The sequence below is a fragment of the Drosophila pseudoobscura genome, chromosome 2, assembly GCF_009870125.1.
Source record: "Drosophila pseudoobscura strain MV-25-SWS-2005 chromosome 2, UCI_Dpse_MV25, whole genome shotgun sequence".
NCBI lineage: Eukaryota > Metazoa > Arthropoda > Insecta > Diptera > Drosophilidae > Drosophila > Drosophila pseudoobscura.
In genome coordinates this window covers 16,361,576-16,377,954 of record NC_046679.1, presented here as the reverse complement: position 1 = coordinate 16,377,954, position 16,379 = coordinate 16,361,576, and the positions used below count along the sequence as shown (strand labels likewise).

Sequence of the window (16,379 nt, the reverse complement as noted above, 5' to 3'; positions counted from 1 at the left end):
GCGAACAAAAAAAAACAACGAAGAATGTGGTAGAGTGCTTAGTGCTTAGTCAAGTCGGTGATGGAGTGCGGTGGCTATTGACGTGGCTGCTTCTGGGGATGCTGTTGCTTGCATTTAATGTCTTCTTGGGTGCATAACTGGAGGCGTAAATAAAGAACCCTTACAATCACAATAACTGCACATTGGTTTAGGCCATACATTTATATTTCAAGAGAATATTATAAGAAACATATATATTTTTGAAGTCTTCTTATTGTCCTTTCGAGCTAATAGTGCTCCACAATTATAAAGCTAATTGCCTTATTTTAAAGATTATTATATATGTAACTATAAGGCAATGACTCCACGACTAATAAGCACTTTCAATAGGATTTTACTTCTCTTATTGATACCCCTGGGTAAGAGTAGAGTCTCCATTGGCCCCTAGACAGTTGCAAAACGGTCTCGGTGAGCCCATCAATAATTGATCTAACCTACTCGAAGCTCAAGTAATACTGAACTGAGTTCTGTGGCTGCTTTGACAGGATAATTTGGCAGGTCAATCAATATAAAATAAGTCAGGCGCACTGATTACAAAGGAATGCATCATTAGTCTGGCGAATAATCTTCTTCTGTGTTTACCCTTCATTTGCGCTGACACAAAAACCTTCCAAAATCTGTTCTGTGCAATCATTTGGATCCATCCTTAAACTGCCACAATCTCTGGGACGAAAAGTTTTACTCTGAATGACTTTTCCTTGCCTTTAAATGCTAATTATAAGTTGTTTTTGTGCACAGACAGAAACAAAAGTTTATACAAACTATATATGCATATGCCAAATAAACATAAATTCATATGTACGGTACATCCGATGGAAAAATTACTGAGTGTTTAATTCAGAAAGCATATGAAAAGTTTATCCTTCAGATGGGGACTAAGGGCCAAAGAGCCGGAGAATAAAACATGATGTCTCTTAATAACTTTTTGCTAGCATTTTGTTTGCTGTTTTCTCATTTTTGTTTGGCTCTTTCTTGTTAGCATGCTAACACACACACACACACAGATACACTCAGCTCGGACGAGCGTGGAAGCGGGCGTGGAAAAGCCTCTGGTAAAACTCTACTTTGACATTGTCCTAGTCCCCCTCCATGTCCCATGTCCATTTCCATGTCCATGGTGGTGATGCCGGTTCTGCTGCTATTTCTGGCTATGGCTTTGGCTCTTGAAGAGCTGCTCGCTGGGCAATATTCTGTGCAAATTAACTTGTTTCAATTAATAATCCCCCAGCAAATATGTCAACCACATGGGCCCAGGGCGAGGAATCGGGGTAAGAGGTCCTGTAGCTGCTGCTGCTGAAAGTCAAAAACTATGCAAACTTTTAGCTGACTTTGACATTTATGGTTTTCCCCGGGGTTGGCTCAACTTGCTACCGGGGGAGATTGGGGGCTGGGGGAAAAGTTTTCCATTGCCCCATTGGATTTTCCGATCGGACCGGCCTCTCTGTCTCTCTCTCTCTCTCTCTCTGTTGACTGTTCAAAGTTTTTGGCAATACTTTGCCCAAACATACGCTTAGTTTCCGGGCTTCATTTGGCTAATGAGTTGACCCTGTCCAGGGCCTTAAAGCCGACTGCCGCGTGCATTTTGGCCCCTCGCCAGTCACTGGGCTTTGTACACATTAACAGATATTTGCAGTCGCTTTTGGAGCAGGATGCTCGGAAAGGGGTAAACAGCAAATGGGATTGGAAAGCAGCAGCATGGCAGAATGGGGAGTGGAAACAAGTTGGCAAGTTGTGTGTGACAGTGCGTTGCTGTTGGCCTGGCCTTATGGCCGCGCTGGTGCCATCTTTTTGGTTTAATCCAATTTATGCTACTCGCAAAACTTTTGTAAAACAACTTAAAAGTTTTGCGCTTAAATAGCATCAAGTCAAATCGAAAAAAAAGAAAACAAAGTATGAAATGACTTTACTCCAGGCGCAAGAACAAGACAAAATTCCATGAAGAAAGGTCGCCTTTCTTGGACAGGCTGTGTGTGTGGCTATGTGTGTATAATCTGTGTGTACTCTGTGTGTGGAAAATTAAATAAATTGTTCATTTTGACACATTTTGCCACGTTGACTTATTCCCCATCGTCCCTCTAGGATTCTGTGTGTCTCTCTCTCTCTCTCTCGCCGGTCGAAGAAACTCATTCGCCCTGTTGGCCAGCAGCCTCGTTAGCCAGGGTCTCTGCGCCGCTACTACTACTGCTGCTGCTGCTGCTGATACTGACGACAACACGAATCAGCTATAAAATAGTTTTTGACGCTGACGCATGCCGCATAGCAATTTCTCGACTGCCCCTAGTCGGGACTACAAGCTTGCCTTTTATTTATTTGCTTAGAATTTTTCGCACGCCTCTTCCAGGAAGCGAACCCTTTTAGGTTCGGGTCACTCCGTCCCCGGCCAGGGCTAATAAAGTTGTCGGAAAAAATTGTTTAACCATAATGATATGCTTTGGGGACAAGTGTTGTAATCCTTTTTGTGGCATAACCCGTTTAATATGTATTGAAATTCACAAAAGAAACCCACACTAAGTGTCCCTGTCCCAGGCCCAGTCTCAGTCCCAGTCTCTGTCCCCAGACCCAGACGTAACTTTTCAGAACACTTTCATAAGTTGTAAGCTTAACAACGGTTGACGGCACAATTTGCTTCGCCACTGGAAAAAGCGGCAAATTTGATCAAAAAAAGAAGCCAAAGTCAAAGATGCAAAAGTCAAATGTGTGCCAGTGGCCAATTTCCATTGGTCGGATGGTCGGTTGCTCTGATGGCTGGTTGGTTAGGGGCCATGCAAGCAATCATGTTACAAATTTCGTACTGCAGAAAGCAAAACCAAGCCAGTCTTCCGTCTCCCATTTCCCACTGTTTATCGACGGTGGGAGAGCCGCGCCCAGCTGGTGCTTCTACAGTTGGCATACAACTCCGGCCATTCTTTTGCCCTATGACCCCCCTTTCTGTGCTGTGCAATACGGTTGCTGTGTTTAGAGACTTTTACAAGTCTACGTGCCAAAGAGCTTGCTGTTTGTTGTGTTCACTGCGATTGCAATTGGAAAAATGTTGAGTACAGAGTACACGCCATAGCCAGTCGCAGTGCCAGCCAAAGTCCAGCTGTGGCGGCGATTAATCAAAAATTGTTTACTCCAAGTGATGGATGTGCAACATGGTTTTGCCCTTCAGATCGGTTGAGGCTCGGTTGGCTACTGAAATAGCTAAGCAGAGGCACATTTTTGGCGTTCCCAAAGTGCAGATACGGTATACGCTAGAGGGCCATCATATTTACATGTGATATATAGAAAATGTTGCAGTGGCAGTGGCAGTGGCAGTCGCAGGCAGCCGCATCCAGGGAAGCAGTTCTTCTTCTTCTATTTCTTTTTAGCCGTTTTTTGTCCTGTCAAAGACTGCACCAACTGTTTGGCCATTTGTTCTGGGAGACAGAGAGATAGTAGAAAGCGGCAGCAGCAGCGACTGGAGACTGGTTACACGACGAGCTTCGTTTTCATTTTTCCATGTCATGTGTCAGCGCAGCGTCTCGCCCAGCGGCAATCACAGACGTTGCAGGACGCACGCTGCACACCACACGCCGCACGCCGCACGGCACTCGTTCTATGCAAATGCGAGTATAAATGGATAACTCCATCATCGCAATTCATGCCACTGCCGCTACTGCCGCTGCTGCTGCTGCTGTAACTGCTGTAACGCAACTGTAACTGCCGCAGTAACAGCCTCACTCACACTAGCACTCACAAAGCGCAGTGGCAGTAGTCGTTGCCATTGTGTTAGTAAGTAGCAGTAGAGCCATGACCGCGAAGCGACAGTCGCAATCGCAACAATTGTGTTTGCTCTGGTCGTCCTCGACCATCCGCTGCCACCAGGCCTCTGTCGCTGTCTCTGTCTCGGCACTTTTCCTCCCCGCTGCCTGTTCCACTGCCTCTCTGACGACTGGTCTTCTTTTTTTGGCCCTTCTGCTGAGTGCAATTTGGCCAACAGCAGAAATTATGCAAAACGAAAAAAAAATGGCATGCAAACTTGGTATAAATCAATAGAAAATTTATACGTTTCGCAAAAGTGAACAGTTTTAGCGTGTCTGCAGCGGAGGTCTAGAATTTCGCGTGTTCTCCTCGTACTACGAGTAGTTTCCTTTTTTTGGGTTCTTCTCTTTTAACATGACATCTGAAATGATATTCCCTTTGTCAGGGAAAATTTCCCTGCTGAGTTTAAGTCCCCTAAATCACTGGATAAGCACATTGATGTTGTCAACAGCCGGGATTCGGATTCTCTTTAGTATGCAAATCAGAGATTTCACTTTGCAAATTAAAGTCGTCGACATTTTTGGTTAGTGGGATTTCAGTTTCAAAGAAAATCAGGGTTTAATGATCTCAAATTAGTTGATATCTTAAGCAAAGGTTGCTATCTAAAGGTCCTTCTATATTTGTCATCATAATTATAATAAAGAAAATAAATAGACTCATAATACGTATTATTAGTACTCTGCATAAATAGAAAACCCCTTGAGCACAACATTGTACATAGCTTCGAGTAGCTAAAGCAATTAATCATCCATTGATTTCCCAGTAGGATTTCCAACTTTCGAGTAACTTAGCTCGTCTAATGGCCCCAAGGCAGGAACAAACACACGGAGAAGGCAGAGAGAGAGAGGGAGAGGGAGAGTCAAGCCTTACATTGTCAAGAGGAATCGAGGCGCTTTCCCATTAGTCGGCTTAGCTAATTATTAACTGCATTAGATTCTGACAAATGACAAATTGCGTTGCCATACACCATACACCTTGTGTGGGCTCCGTGTTCTTGCTTCGGCTTTCCTCCTCCATGTTTTCCTTGTAGCACATACGAGTATGTATGTACTCTGTCTGTAGCCGCTAAGTATTTTTGACAGAAAATTAGTAACTCAGAGAAAGAGAACGGTAGCGAAACACACCCAACACATAAACACCATTCAGGTAATATATTCGGCATAAGCTCCGAAAAATTTCCAACACTTTGGGCCTGGTCATTTATCATTAAAAATAACCATACTGCGAAAAGCGAAATGCGTAATTATTGGCTTGCGGCTATGTGTGGCGGGGGGAAATGTAGGCGAATGATTGAATGTGTTTCATCAAATATGTAACATGAATTATAATTTTTACATATTTGCGACCGCCGTCTGCTCTTCATACGCGCCACAGTGTCGTTCTATCGGGCAAAGAAATGGAAAGCCCTCGCGTGCCTAGACCAAATCCAACATATTCCAGCGAGCGGCGAACGACAGCAAAATGAGCTATGGAGAGCGCGCCAGAAGTGCCGATTTGTGGTTTGGCTTGGGGCAGCAGCTGTGGCAGGGGCAAGGACTAAGTGTGCGTGTGTGTGTGTTTGTGTGTCTGGAAAGGTGCCGGCCTACTATCTGCATACATTGTACATTGTGTGTGATATGGAAGAGATCTAAAGTAGGCACACTTGTAGGGAACTGGGGCATAACGCACTCAACACGGCATAAATTAAAATTTTTATGCCAGCGCGTTCTCTCTTCCGTACTACATACGGGACTGTGCTCCGATTTTTCCTCTCTTCTTTTCCATTCTGTCGTGTGTCCTGATGTGTTGTGTTATACTAATTCACAGCTCTCAGTCCTTAGCCCCAGCGCCGCAGCGGAGTCGGGATTGCGTGGCAAGTGAAACACAACACGCACACGGATCGGATCGGAGCGGAGCGTGGCACGAGACAGAGGCGAAAAGCTCAGTTTTTAGTGGCCTGGCGGCGGCGCGAGTCACGTTATAATTCGCTGGCTAGCAATCCAAGCCGCAGGACCGACCGAGTGGCATTCATTTGCTAATCAAAACAAATGAAAACAACATGAATTATGGCCAAAAGAAGCAAAGGCTAATAAGGGTTAAAGCCGCAGAGTTCAGCAAATGAAATACCACCAGAAGGCGTCCCACACACATGTGGCTTCCACACATGGGCCTGCGTGTGTGTGCCACTGTTTAAGTGTGTGTGTGTGTGTATCACATTTTTAATGAAATTGTTCAAATGTGGTTTTGCCTCTTGCAACATTCTCCAAGCTCTGTGACATACGTAATTTGAATATATGGCACTGGGTCTTTGTCCCTGCCACAGGTCAATGTTGTTGGGTTTGGTTATGGGTCTGGTTCGGTGGTGCTGTGTGGTTGGAGGCTCAACTATTTCTATTCGCTATCCGGTCTCCGCTCATTGCCATTTGAAGCTTTCAAGCCCGGCAGTTTGATAAATAATGAAGTCATATGTCTAGAGTTGAATTTTATACTATCACGCAATTGCCAGAGCCATAGGCAGGGCCAGAGCCAGAGCCAGACCAGACCAAGACTCGCCGAACGCTTCCTCCCTTTGTCTAACAAAACGTCGTACATTGTATGCGACGCCCACATTTTCGCAACTTTTTATGTAATCGTAAAAATATTTTTATGATTTCATAATTTTACAGTGTTGGCCGGGGGCCGGGGAGCCACTTGTTTATGACCCAGGCCCCCTGCCTCCTGCCACTGCCCCATACGCTGTCTCTGTCCCCATTCCTGCAAATTTGTGGCATTTTTATTTTTTTACTTTTCTCTTCTCTGGATTAATTTTGTAATTTTCCAGTGCGGGAATGCAGCAGTAGCATCTCTCCCCGGCTAGTGGTACAAAACGGTGCTTTAAGATCAGGCCAAACCAGGCCGGGATCTGGCTACTGCGAACGCTAATCTTAGCCTTGACTCATATCGCAGCATTTTGTTTGAAATTTTATGCTAAAAAATACCATAACCCAACTGTAAAAAGTTGCCTTGCTACAAGTACGAGCACGGCATGCCAGCAAATGGAATCACAGCGGGTGGCCCACAGCCCGTACTGTGTCCTGTCTGATTCTATTTCTATCTAAGCATACACACGTGTGTGTGGGGAATAGACACACACACACATACACAAAGACACACGGATACACATACCATACAAGATACAAGCACCAGCCAGCATGTATTTGTTTAAGGCTCGGCTACCTTGCAACAAGGACAACAGCAGAGCAGAGCACACCGCTCACAGCTTGAAAAATGTTTGTTGTCAACATTTTCAGTTTGCATCGTTAGCTTAAAAGCGTGCGGCAGGGCCCCAGCACAATGGGGGCGAAAATCGATAAATGAGACAAACCGTGCGATTTAGCCCCCAGCACCCAGCACCACAGCACACAAAGGACTTTCGTTTTGATCAGAAAATAGAAAACTGAGGTTACACCAAGGCCACTCCATTGGGTGTGGTTCAAGTGTCGTGAAAGCTGTGTCGTTCGCTCAAACCGAAATTAATTATTCCAATGAATTTGTTGAGTGAAAAAAGTGAAATAAAAGTGAAAACTCTGGCAAAAGTTTATGAATATTCCTGTTAATGGCTTGGGCTCATCCGCTGTGTGGCAAGGGGTGTGGCAAGTAGATGGGCTCACAGCTGCGTTTGAATCATAACAATTGTAGGGAATAAATAAATACATAAATAAATGTACATGTCCAACAGGTATCAGCCGCAAAGCCTCTGAGCGTATCCCTCGTCTTGTGCCAAGGAGCCAGCGACCCGCCTTGGATTTAGAACTTTCTATAAATATTTCTCCTCACTGATGGCAAAGTTATAGCAAACTCTTGCAATTAAACTGTCAGACTTATGAATTCATTAAATATTTTAATTGTAGCTTTTGAATAATTAAAATTCCATTTATATGGCCGCACAGACACACCCACTGCACACAGATACACATACCTCAAGCCATAAATCTGCGATTAATTAAAAGCCCCGTTGCCGTTCCCATTCCCTGTCCTCCGTCCTCTTGGCTTGGCATCCAACTTTGAGCATCCCGGGTGTATACGTAATAGCAATTAAACTTAATTACAAAAACATAACCCAAAACTCAATTGCAAATCGCTTCTGTGGTGGACTCTGCCACTCGTTGCGCCCTCTATTGAACTGGTGTCAGGCAGAGCAGAACTCGTTCTCGTACTCGTACTCGAACTAGTACTGAACTGTCAGTGGCACGAGCGATTTGCAATTTATGCAAATCACTGCGCTCAAGGTGAGCGCAGGATAACAACGTAACCGTCAAAAGGGAAAAGGGGTAAAAAAGGAGTAGCCAGCTCTTGCTGTCGTTCTGTGGATTGTTTTGCTTAACTTTGCATTCTAATCACATTTTCATTCATATTCGAACTCGAATTCGAATTCGCGCTCGCCACCACTCACCTGGATCGTCGTCGTCGTCCCAATCGATTTGACCGGAAGTTATATTGATGTGAGCCGCAAATAGGAAGAGCGTGAATAAAGCCAAATGGCGCTGCCAGCAGCGTCTGCTGGCATTGGCATAGGAAGTTGTTACGTGCATTGTGGAAGTCCTTTTAGCTCGGTTCGCTCTGGCTTTCAATTCTACCAAATCCATTGTGTAGCGTATAATAATTTATATGCAGGTTGTGCTCGTTTATTTTGCGGCTTTCGCTGCTTTCGCTGCTTTCACTGCCGTTGGGGCTGGTGATTGTGTGTTGCTGATGTTGTTTTCAATTTAATTTTCTCAAAAAAATGCAGCTACTCTCACCCACACGCAGGCACACACTTATACACACAAAGAGACGCGAGCGCGAAAACAAAAGTTTTTCCTGCTGCTACTGCTGAGGCTCAAAGGATGCCTGGGTCGGGATCGCATTAAACCTTTTGCTCGTTCTAATGAAGCAGCATGGGCAAGCGAATATTTCCTAAAATTCGTTGTAATGCCGACCGACTTTCTCCTTCTCCTTGAGCTTGAGCTGGAGCTGATTCTGGGCACGGAGCGCGTGCCGCTTTCCTCGAGACCTGCAACTACTAATTAAGTTGTTTCATTTACAGTTTTTGCCCGGAGCATAACTTTGGCGAGGCTGCTGCTGCTGCTGCTGATGATTTTGCTGCCGTGTTGCGTGGCATTGAAGTGTGCGAATTTCTCCAATTCTTGCATTGTTTAGTTCTTCAGCTTTTCACTTTTCCGATTCCAATTTTCTGCAGAAGAGGGAGTAGAGAAAAGGTGAGAAAATTGTAAGAATTATATATATAATTACATAAATTATAAGTTGTGTGTTTTACCAAGGGAAAAATACAGAATCATTTTTAAGTGGATTAGCTAATTGCACGATTGCATGTGCGCTCATGAGAAATAAATATAATTTTCTCTTGACTCGATAGCTGTGTTTCCTTAACCAATATTAAGCCAGGAGATATGTATACGTATGACCTACATAAAAACTGTGCCGAAAGTATCTCGAATACTCGTACTTGAACTCGTAAGACTTCAGCTTCATTCTGCTCAACATGTTGGCCCCTCGCGAAAACGGAAATTAGTTTCACTTTCCAAAGCCAACAAGAAACACAATACCGTCGGCGACTTTACTCATTGAACTCTCCTGCACTCTTCACATCATCAACGCCCCCTCTGGTGCAAACTGTTGCCTACATTTTGGGGGACGGCACGGCACTATCTGCAGTGCCTAATTTGGCATAGTTTGGGGCACCTCTCTCGACGCTCCTCTTCCTGGCTTATTATGCGCACTTCAAACTTTAGACAACGCTGCAGCAGCAGCAGAGCCAGAGGCAGGAGCAGCAGGCACAGCCAGTAGCAACAACACCACATTGTTGTACATGTTGGCAAACATCTCACGCCACGGTTGCCTGCATATCCCAGACCCCAGATCCCTGCCTCAGCCTTCAGCCACCCACTGGCTGGGTGCTTCCTTATGCAGGCAGCCACTCACTCAAATTTCGAGTGCAGCAGCAGCAAGGCCGCTGCAGCAAATTTTGTATACATTTCGTTTAATTTGGCCCGCTGCCGAGGGCCTCTCCCCGAAAACTTTAGCGACACTGTTTTGGAAGGGAAATGTAATACAGAAAAAACCCAACCGAAACAAACCAAAAAACTGAATAAAACGGTGCGGAGTGGAGTGGTGGGTAAAAAAAGAAAAAGTTATCTGCCGAAATCAACGCCACTTTCGCCACAAGCATTAAGCATTGCATGCAAAATTACCAGCGAGTGGTTTGTATTTCCACTCTGATTGCTGTTTAACATGGTTACATTGTCCTTGGAACTGAATCCTGAATCCGAATCTGAGTCCGTTGCCTCACTCGTTTCACTCTTGTTTTGATGGTTGTTTCGGTAACGATGCATGTGCATCACATCTATGGTGGCGTGGCCGTGCATCATGACATGCTCCAGTTGCAAACTTTTCTGTTTCTGCTTCTGTTTTGCCACCACTCTTTCGTTAGTTCTCTTTTTCGGGGCATTTTTTGTATCGCTTTATTTATATGTATGCATATGGGACAAGTGGCACGAAAAACACAACAAAACTGAACTCAGCTGAACAGGGGTTTGCTGCATGTTGCACTAACCCAGCCCCAAACTTTTATCCCCACAAACATGGCCCCTCTGCTAAGCTTCTTGCTGGACAAACTAATTTGCGCTTAGACACCGGCCACACACAGCCCCTACACAGAAGCAGAACAAAACTTTGCGCCTAAACACCCACTTGAGGTGAAGCCAGTTTAGGGGGCACGCAGCACGCAGCAAGCAGCAAGCGGCAAGCGGCAAACATGTGCGGTTACTTCATCAACATTTTACGCTCGAGTTGGCCGGGCCAGCCAGCAGAGGGGAGAAAAACAGCCAAGGCACGCAGCAAAAATGTATGCAATGTTGGCTGCTCTTGCTGCTCCTTCTGCTGCTTGCCTCTCACCTGGCCAGCCAGCCAACAGTAGCAGCAAAATAAACTCAACTCAACTGTTGAAAATCAACTAGCTCCTGGCTGCCTGCCCCCCTGCCACCCTGCCGCTGTACGTGGAGTCCGGAACAAAGTTTGCCTTTAGCTTAATGTTTTTTTACTCCACTTCTCCCTTTCTCGGCCAGTGCAAACACTTGGAAACGTATGTGAGCATTTGTAGATATATAAACGTACGTGTGTAGGTATATCCGAGTATGTATGCGATCATGTTGCAATTTATTGGTCAAGGCTCTTCATGTGACCAAAAACCTTTGCCCAGGGCAGGGCTGAATGTCTTCTGTGGATTATATTTTGACTTGGAGATCACACCCAAGCCTTCCAGACAGGCAATAGAACCAAATTTTGAGGATACCTGGTCTTGAAGTTTCTGCTTTCAGTTGAAAACAATACTTTCTTCTTTTCTTTTTTCTTGTGGGAGCCCACTTTGTGGCATCAGTATCAGCTGTGTCAGTTATTTCTTATCACCAAGCTGCTCGCTCTGCTCAGGCCATGACAAGTCATCGATTTGACAGCACGTTTTGTTGGTTAGCAATCCTCGCAGACCCCCAGTGTCGTGCAGCTATTTGGACAACGAGTTTAAGTGTTTCGCTCCACGCACTTCAATAAAAACACCTACACGTACACACCCATCCACCCAGTCGGCAGCCAGGCAGCCACCACCAGTAAGCAGCTAGTTGCGTGACGAGCAGCTCCAGCGATACGCATACGCAGTGTGAGCCAGCACTGGAGCCTTGCCAGAGCTTCAGAGTGAAGTAAAGTCGAACGGTCTGGATCTGGCTCGGGCTCTGGCTCCGGCCCGGTCGATTATTGTATTTGCACTGTATTCAATTTTGTCTGTCTGGCAAAAGTTTTTGTGGGGAAGCATTCCATTCGGTCTGGCCAACTAGGCTCCTGGCTCTGGCTGTGCCATATGTTGGAGTGTTTAATAACTAACCGCCAAGTGGCTGGTAGCTCAATCCAATAAAATATTCTGACAAATGAGTGTTGTGCCCCTCCCCAGAGATTAGCGCATTAGTCACACACCGCAAGCTTGCGGTGGTCTCCATTTAATACAAATTGCATTCATTCAAGGATAATTAAAAACCGATACCAAATCCCCCTAGCCCCAAGCGGCCTAAGCAATAAGCTTCTTTGAGCCATTTAATCTTCTCCTCATACCCACAACCCAACATGAAAGTAGTCGAAAAAAAACGTTAAACAATTGCGAGGGTTTGTTGCAGGCACAGACATATTGTATGTCAGGCGTTGCTTGAATTTTTAACATTTATCTGGCACTCAAGCTGCTGCTCCTCTCACCCGCCCAATCTACTTGTACGGCCCGCACCACTCAGGTGTCAATGTCGCAACCCCTGCCTGGTAATTGCCAAAGACACCGAGGCCGAGGCCGGCGCCAGCTCTCTTTTGATTTTCCTATAGCAATTTCCAGATGTACGAGGCTGTGAAAGGCCAGAGAAACAGCTTTGGGCGGCGAGCCGAGGCCTGTGGGCCACACAGGCGAGCAGAAGCAGCAAATTGGCGGTGACATTGACAGGGGCGAGGTGGGGCGAGAAGGCAGCCAGGCAGGCTGGCAGGCTGGTTTGCTGGCAACTACGATACAGACTCAGCTCCAGCTACAAAGTACACAAAAAGTTTTCTAATTATTTTGTCATTAAACGCACACAGAGACACAAACATCCCCACACACACAGGGCACACACACGCGTATGTATATACGGGAGCCTTGTTTACAAGCATACACATGTTTGCCGAGCTATAAAAAGGGTTGGGATATCCAAAAAACCCACAGAGGCGGGGCGGGCAGGGATTGAGAAAGGAAAGGGTCCTTAGCACGAAGCAACTTTTTCTCCTAATTGTTTCATTTCATGAAAGGAAGGTAAGATATTTCGGCATCTGTGCGTGTATTGCCCTAGGACCTTATACGCAAACATGCATACACATACACATACAAGAGAGGACGGGTATGGGCAGGGGTATGGGAACCAGTGGCTGCATTAAAACAAGACATCTACCCGCACTCGTGCCTCGTTCTCGCTGCATATAAAGCGATTAACGCGAAGCGCGGTGCACAGAGAGAGGCTTGAGTGGCACCCACTCCAGCATTCGCGCGGCTGCGGCTGTCTCTCCTTGTTAAACAACAATTTGTTGAATTATTATCATACACCCACACAGAGTGGAGCATCCTTCAGCAGCCGACAAGAGGTGTCCATGTGCGGGAGAGAGTGTGTATGTATGTATGTATATGTTTTGCTCACTTCGACGGCAAGTCAAATACGTTTAATAGCTAACTCTCTCTCTCTCTCTCTCTCTCTGTATTTGTATGTCAGAGTTACACACACATCAGCTGTATGATTATCTGGGACTGAGCGAGTATGGGTGTTGTAATTTCATATTTTATCTCGGAAAAGCCCCAACTGACTGCGACTAATTTTGCGACAAAAGTTCTAGCAATGGAATGTGCGTTTGGCAATAAAATACCGCTTGAAATCGCTCATCTGGTAAAATGTTATTAAACTATAATAGTATCACTCGATAAATTTGCATACATTTACTAATTATATTAACTCATTGAACGAGAATGCATTCATTGAATTCAATATACATTTTTTTGTGTTCGACTGTCCAATTTTTCTTTACAAATAACAAAATTTAACATGTCAGTATTGCTAGTTTGTGTACTTGTACTTCTTGTCGACTAAGTGCTGGCTTTAATGGCAAAAAAACAATGTAACATAAACAATACAGATTATGAGTAGCATTGAATAAAGTTGATCCTTTGAAATTTACCTTTAATGACAAAGCACAAATGTTTCCCACTAATTAAATAAATGGATATAAAATAAAAAAAACCTATTCAAATTCTATTCGTTCTACACATGTAAATGTATAGTTTTTTTATTACAGACTTTTGATTTAAATTTTCAAATGGTTAATTGTGTAATTCAATACACAAGGATGTACATTATACCATTATCCTGTATCTGTCCGTCAAAGTTCCATCAGGTCCGTGCCAACAACTTCGTGGAAGTATCTAATGTCGAAATTTAATCTATCCCTTCTCAATTTAGGATCCATTATGCTACTTAGATATTGTATTCTTGTGCTATTCCGCGGGGCACTTTCTGTTTCTGTACTACCCGCGCGGGCTCTTCTAGCCAAATTCACATTTAGATTATTCCCATAAATATTTAATTTGGCGCTCAGTTTCTGGCGAATTTCGGGATACATACACACGAAAATGTATATATACGTACAATATGTATGTATGTTTGTGCGGCATGCAATCCACAAAATTGCGCGTTTGTAAGTGAAAAAGCTGTGCCATTACTCAAGAGAGTAACTTTCTGATTCAACTGCAACAACTGCTGTCAAAATGTCATAAATTGAAGCGCTTGCTGCTGCTTGCTGCTTGCCGCTTCAACGAAAAAAGCGAAGCAAATACTGCTACTGGTACTGGTACTCGCAAAATATCCAGCTGTACCCAAACGGAAGCCATTGCATAACACACACCCACACACCCATACAGCGGCAGAGGCAGCGGCAGCGGCGACTGCGGCAGCAAGGAAACAATCAGAGAGCTTACACGGACAACACACACACATACACCCATAGTGTACACAAACACAAACACACACATTCAGAAGTAGACAATTAAAAAGCCCAGGAGTATGCCGACTGTTTCGAGTGTATTTGCTGCGCTCGCAAATCTCTTGGGCCTGGCCTATGATTTTAGATTTGTTGGCTTTCAAGAGGATGGGTACGGGATGTCGTGCGGAGCCAGAGAGCGAGAGAGGCGAAAGTTGTGCCTCCGTCGCCGCTGCATGAAAGTTATTGTTAGTTTTCATTGTCGCGTCGTGGCTGTTGCTGCTGCTGCCATAGCCATAGCCATAGCTATAGCCATAGCCAGAACCACATCCAGACGCAGACGCAATATATCGAAACATTATGCCGAACGTTCGCTTCTCAAGTGGTTCGTTCGCATTTGTACCGCATCAACTTTACTCAATTACGTGCCTTGCTGCCTGCTTCCTGGCCGCCGTCCCAGCCCAGCCCATCTCGCCTCGTCCTCGTCCCCGTTCCCGCCCATCGATTCACGTCAACTACTTTGGCAGACTTTTTGAACGAGTTGAGCTCACCTCTCAGCTATGAAATCAACGACTTTAGTGCAAACTTTCAACAATTTGCGTTTTGGCCACGGCCTGGCACCGACTCGAGTTCCACGGGCACGGGCCCGGGCACGGACATGGGTATGGCACAGCACAGCAAATCGAAAGCGTAAACTTTTTGTGACTAAAGGCTCGCCAGGTGAGCTGAGGTTGCCGCCGCTGTTGGAACGTACGGAGTGGCAGTGGTAGCCGACAGAAGGCAGCCGTCAGCAGGCAAAGTTTACCAAAGCTTCAGCCCCAAATACCCAATGGGCTGTTTGATAAAAGTGACTCCCAGGGGCAGAAGCGGACCCAAAGCGGCGTCGACGTAGCAGCATTTACATCTACATTAGCGATGACGTAGACTTTAGCTTCAGCTTCAGCATTGACTATAAATACAGTTCGGCATTGGCTCCGGTTTTGATGAACTGTTGTAATAATATACGGTCCGAAACGTCGTAACGCGTCGTCTAGAGCTATGGTAAGTCGGCCCACCACACAGGTAGAGTCACAGTCCCCTCCCTGGAGGTGGAGCCCAGCATGCGATATTGTGCAAACAGTTGGGCAAAGTTTTAAAGTTTCCGACAGCCGACATCGATTGCAGCACAGCAGTACGACGAAGCGACAAAGGTGGCAACTAAATTATTTTGATTTCAGGCTTTTGGGCCCAACGGGTGGAACGGGTGGAACGGGGACCGGCATGGGAACGGGCCTCCTGTGATGACTTTGTATAAATTCTGTGCTGAAAAGTTAAGTCTCAACTTGAAGGCATGCCTCAAGAGAGGTATAGCAGGGTGAGCAGAGCAGAGAATCAAAGGAAAGGCGAAGGGCGTGAATGTTAATTAGTGGCAAAGTTCAATATTTCAGATTATAATGAAAGAGGACGGCTCCTTGCTGGTGAAGATGGGGGGGAGGCTTTAACTGTTCAAGGAAATACAAATAAATCAATAGTCGATCGGATATGCTATTTAATGAACGAAGTTTGCGGAAAACTTGCCTTCCACCGAGGGAATGGTTGATGTTGCATTCATAAACAAACAGCCAGCGATTCGCTCTTTATGATATTCCCAACTTATTGTGTGTTATTCTCCCCGTTCCCGCCTTGTATTTCATTTGCCCCAACACAAATAATAACATTTCTATTAGTTCGGAAAGTTTCATTTTAACTGCACAATGCTTTGGGGGCGGCTAAGCGGGTTCTGCGGATAGACTTCCAGCCAATTTCACTCCGATTTCATTGTTGACAGAGCCGAAGAGTCAGGCAAATGGCGAATGGCAGAAGGCAAAAGGCAAAAGAGTAATAAGTAAATTGGCCACTTTTGACACTTGCTAAATTGGATTTTGGCCTGCACGGGACGCTGCAGGCTGTCAAGCAGTATCCCACATTTCGTTTGCAATAATTAATTGGCTCTACGATTATCCTAATCATGCCACATGCACACACACACACAAAATGAA

At 45.2% G+C, this 16,379-nt stretch overlaps 1 protein-coding gene and 1 long non-coding RNA gene across 4 annotated transcripts in view; both read right to left on the bottom strand.

The window, feature by feature from the left end:
• The window catches only part of side-III (sidestep III), an 86,400-nt gene that overhangs the window by 58,635 nt on the left and 11,386 nt on the right, over positions 1-16,379 (bottom strand). For all 3 annotated transcript variants that reach the window (XM_002137503.3, XM_033383462.1, XM_033383456.1), the window contains exon 5: positions 8,234-9,013. In XM_002137503.3, coding sequence (XP_002137539.3) covers positions 8,234-8,426 — 193 coding nt within the window. In that variant the 5' untranslated portion in view covers positions 8,427-9,013. The remainder of the gene's footprint in view (positions 1-8,233; positions 9,014-16,379) is intronic.
• Positions 4,788-5,501, bottom strand: LOC26533330 (uncharacterized). Its single transcript, XR_001451751.2, has 3 exons — positions 5,158-5,501; positions 4,947-5,079; positions 4,788-4,887 (listed from the first exon to the last, which is right to left on the bottom strand). It is a non-coding gene; the product is annotated as an uncharacterized lncRNA (long non-coding RNA).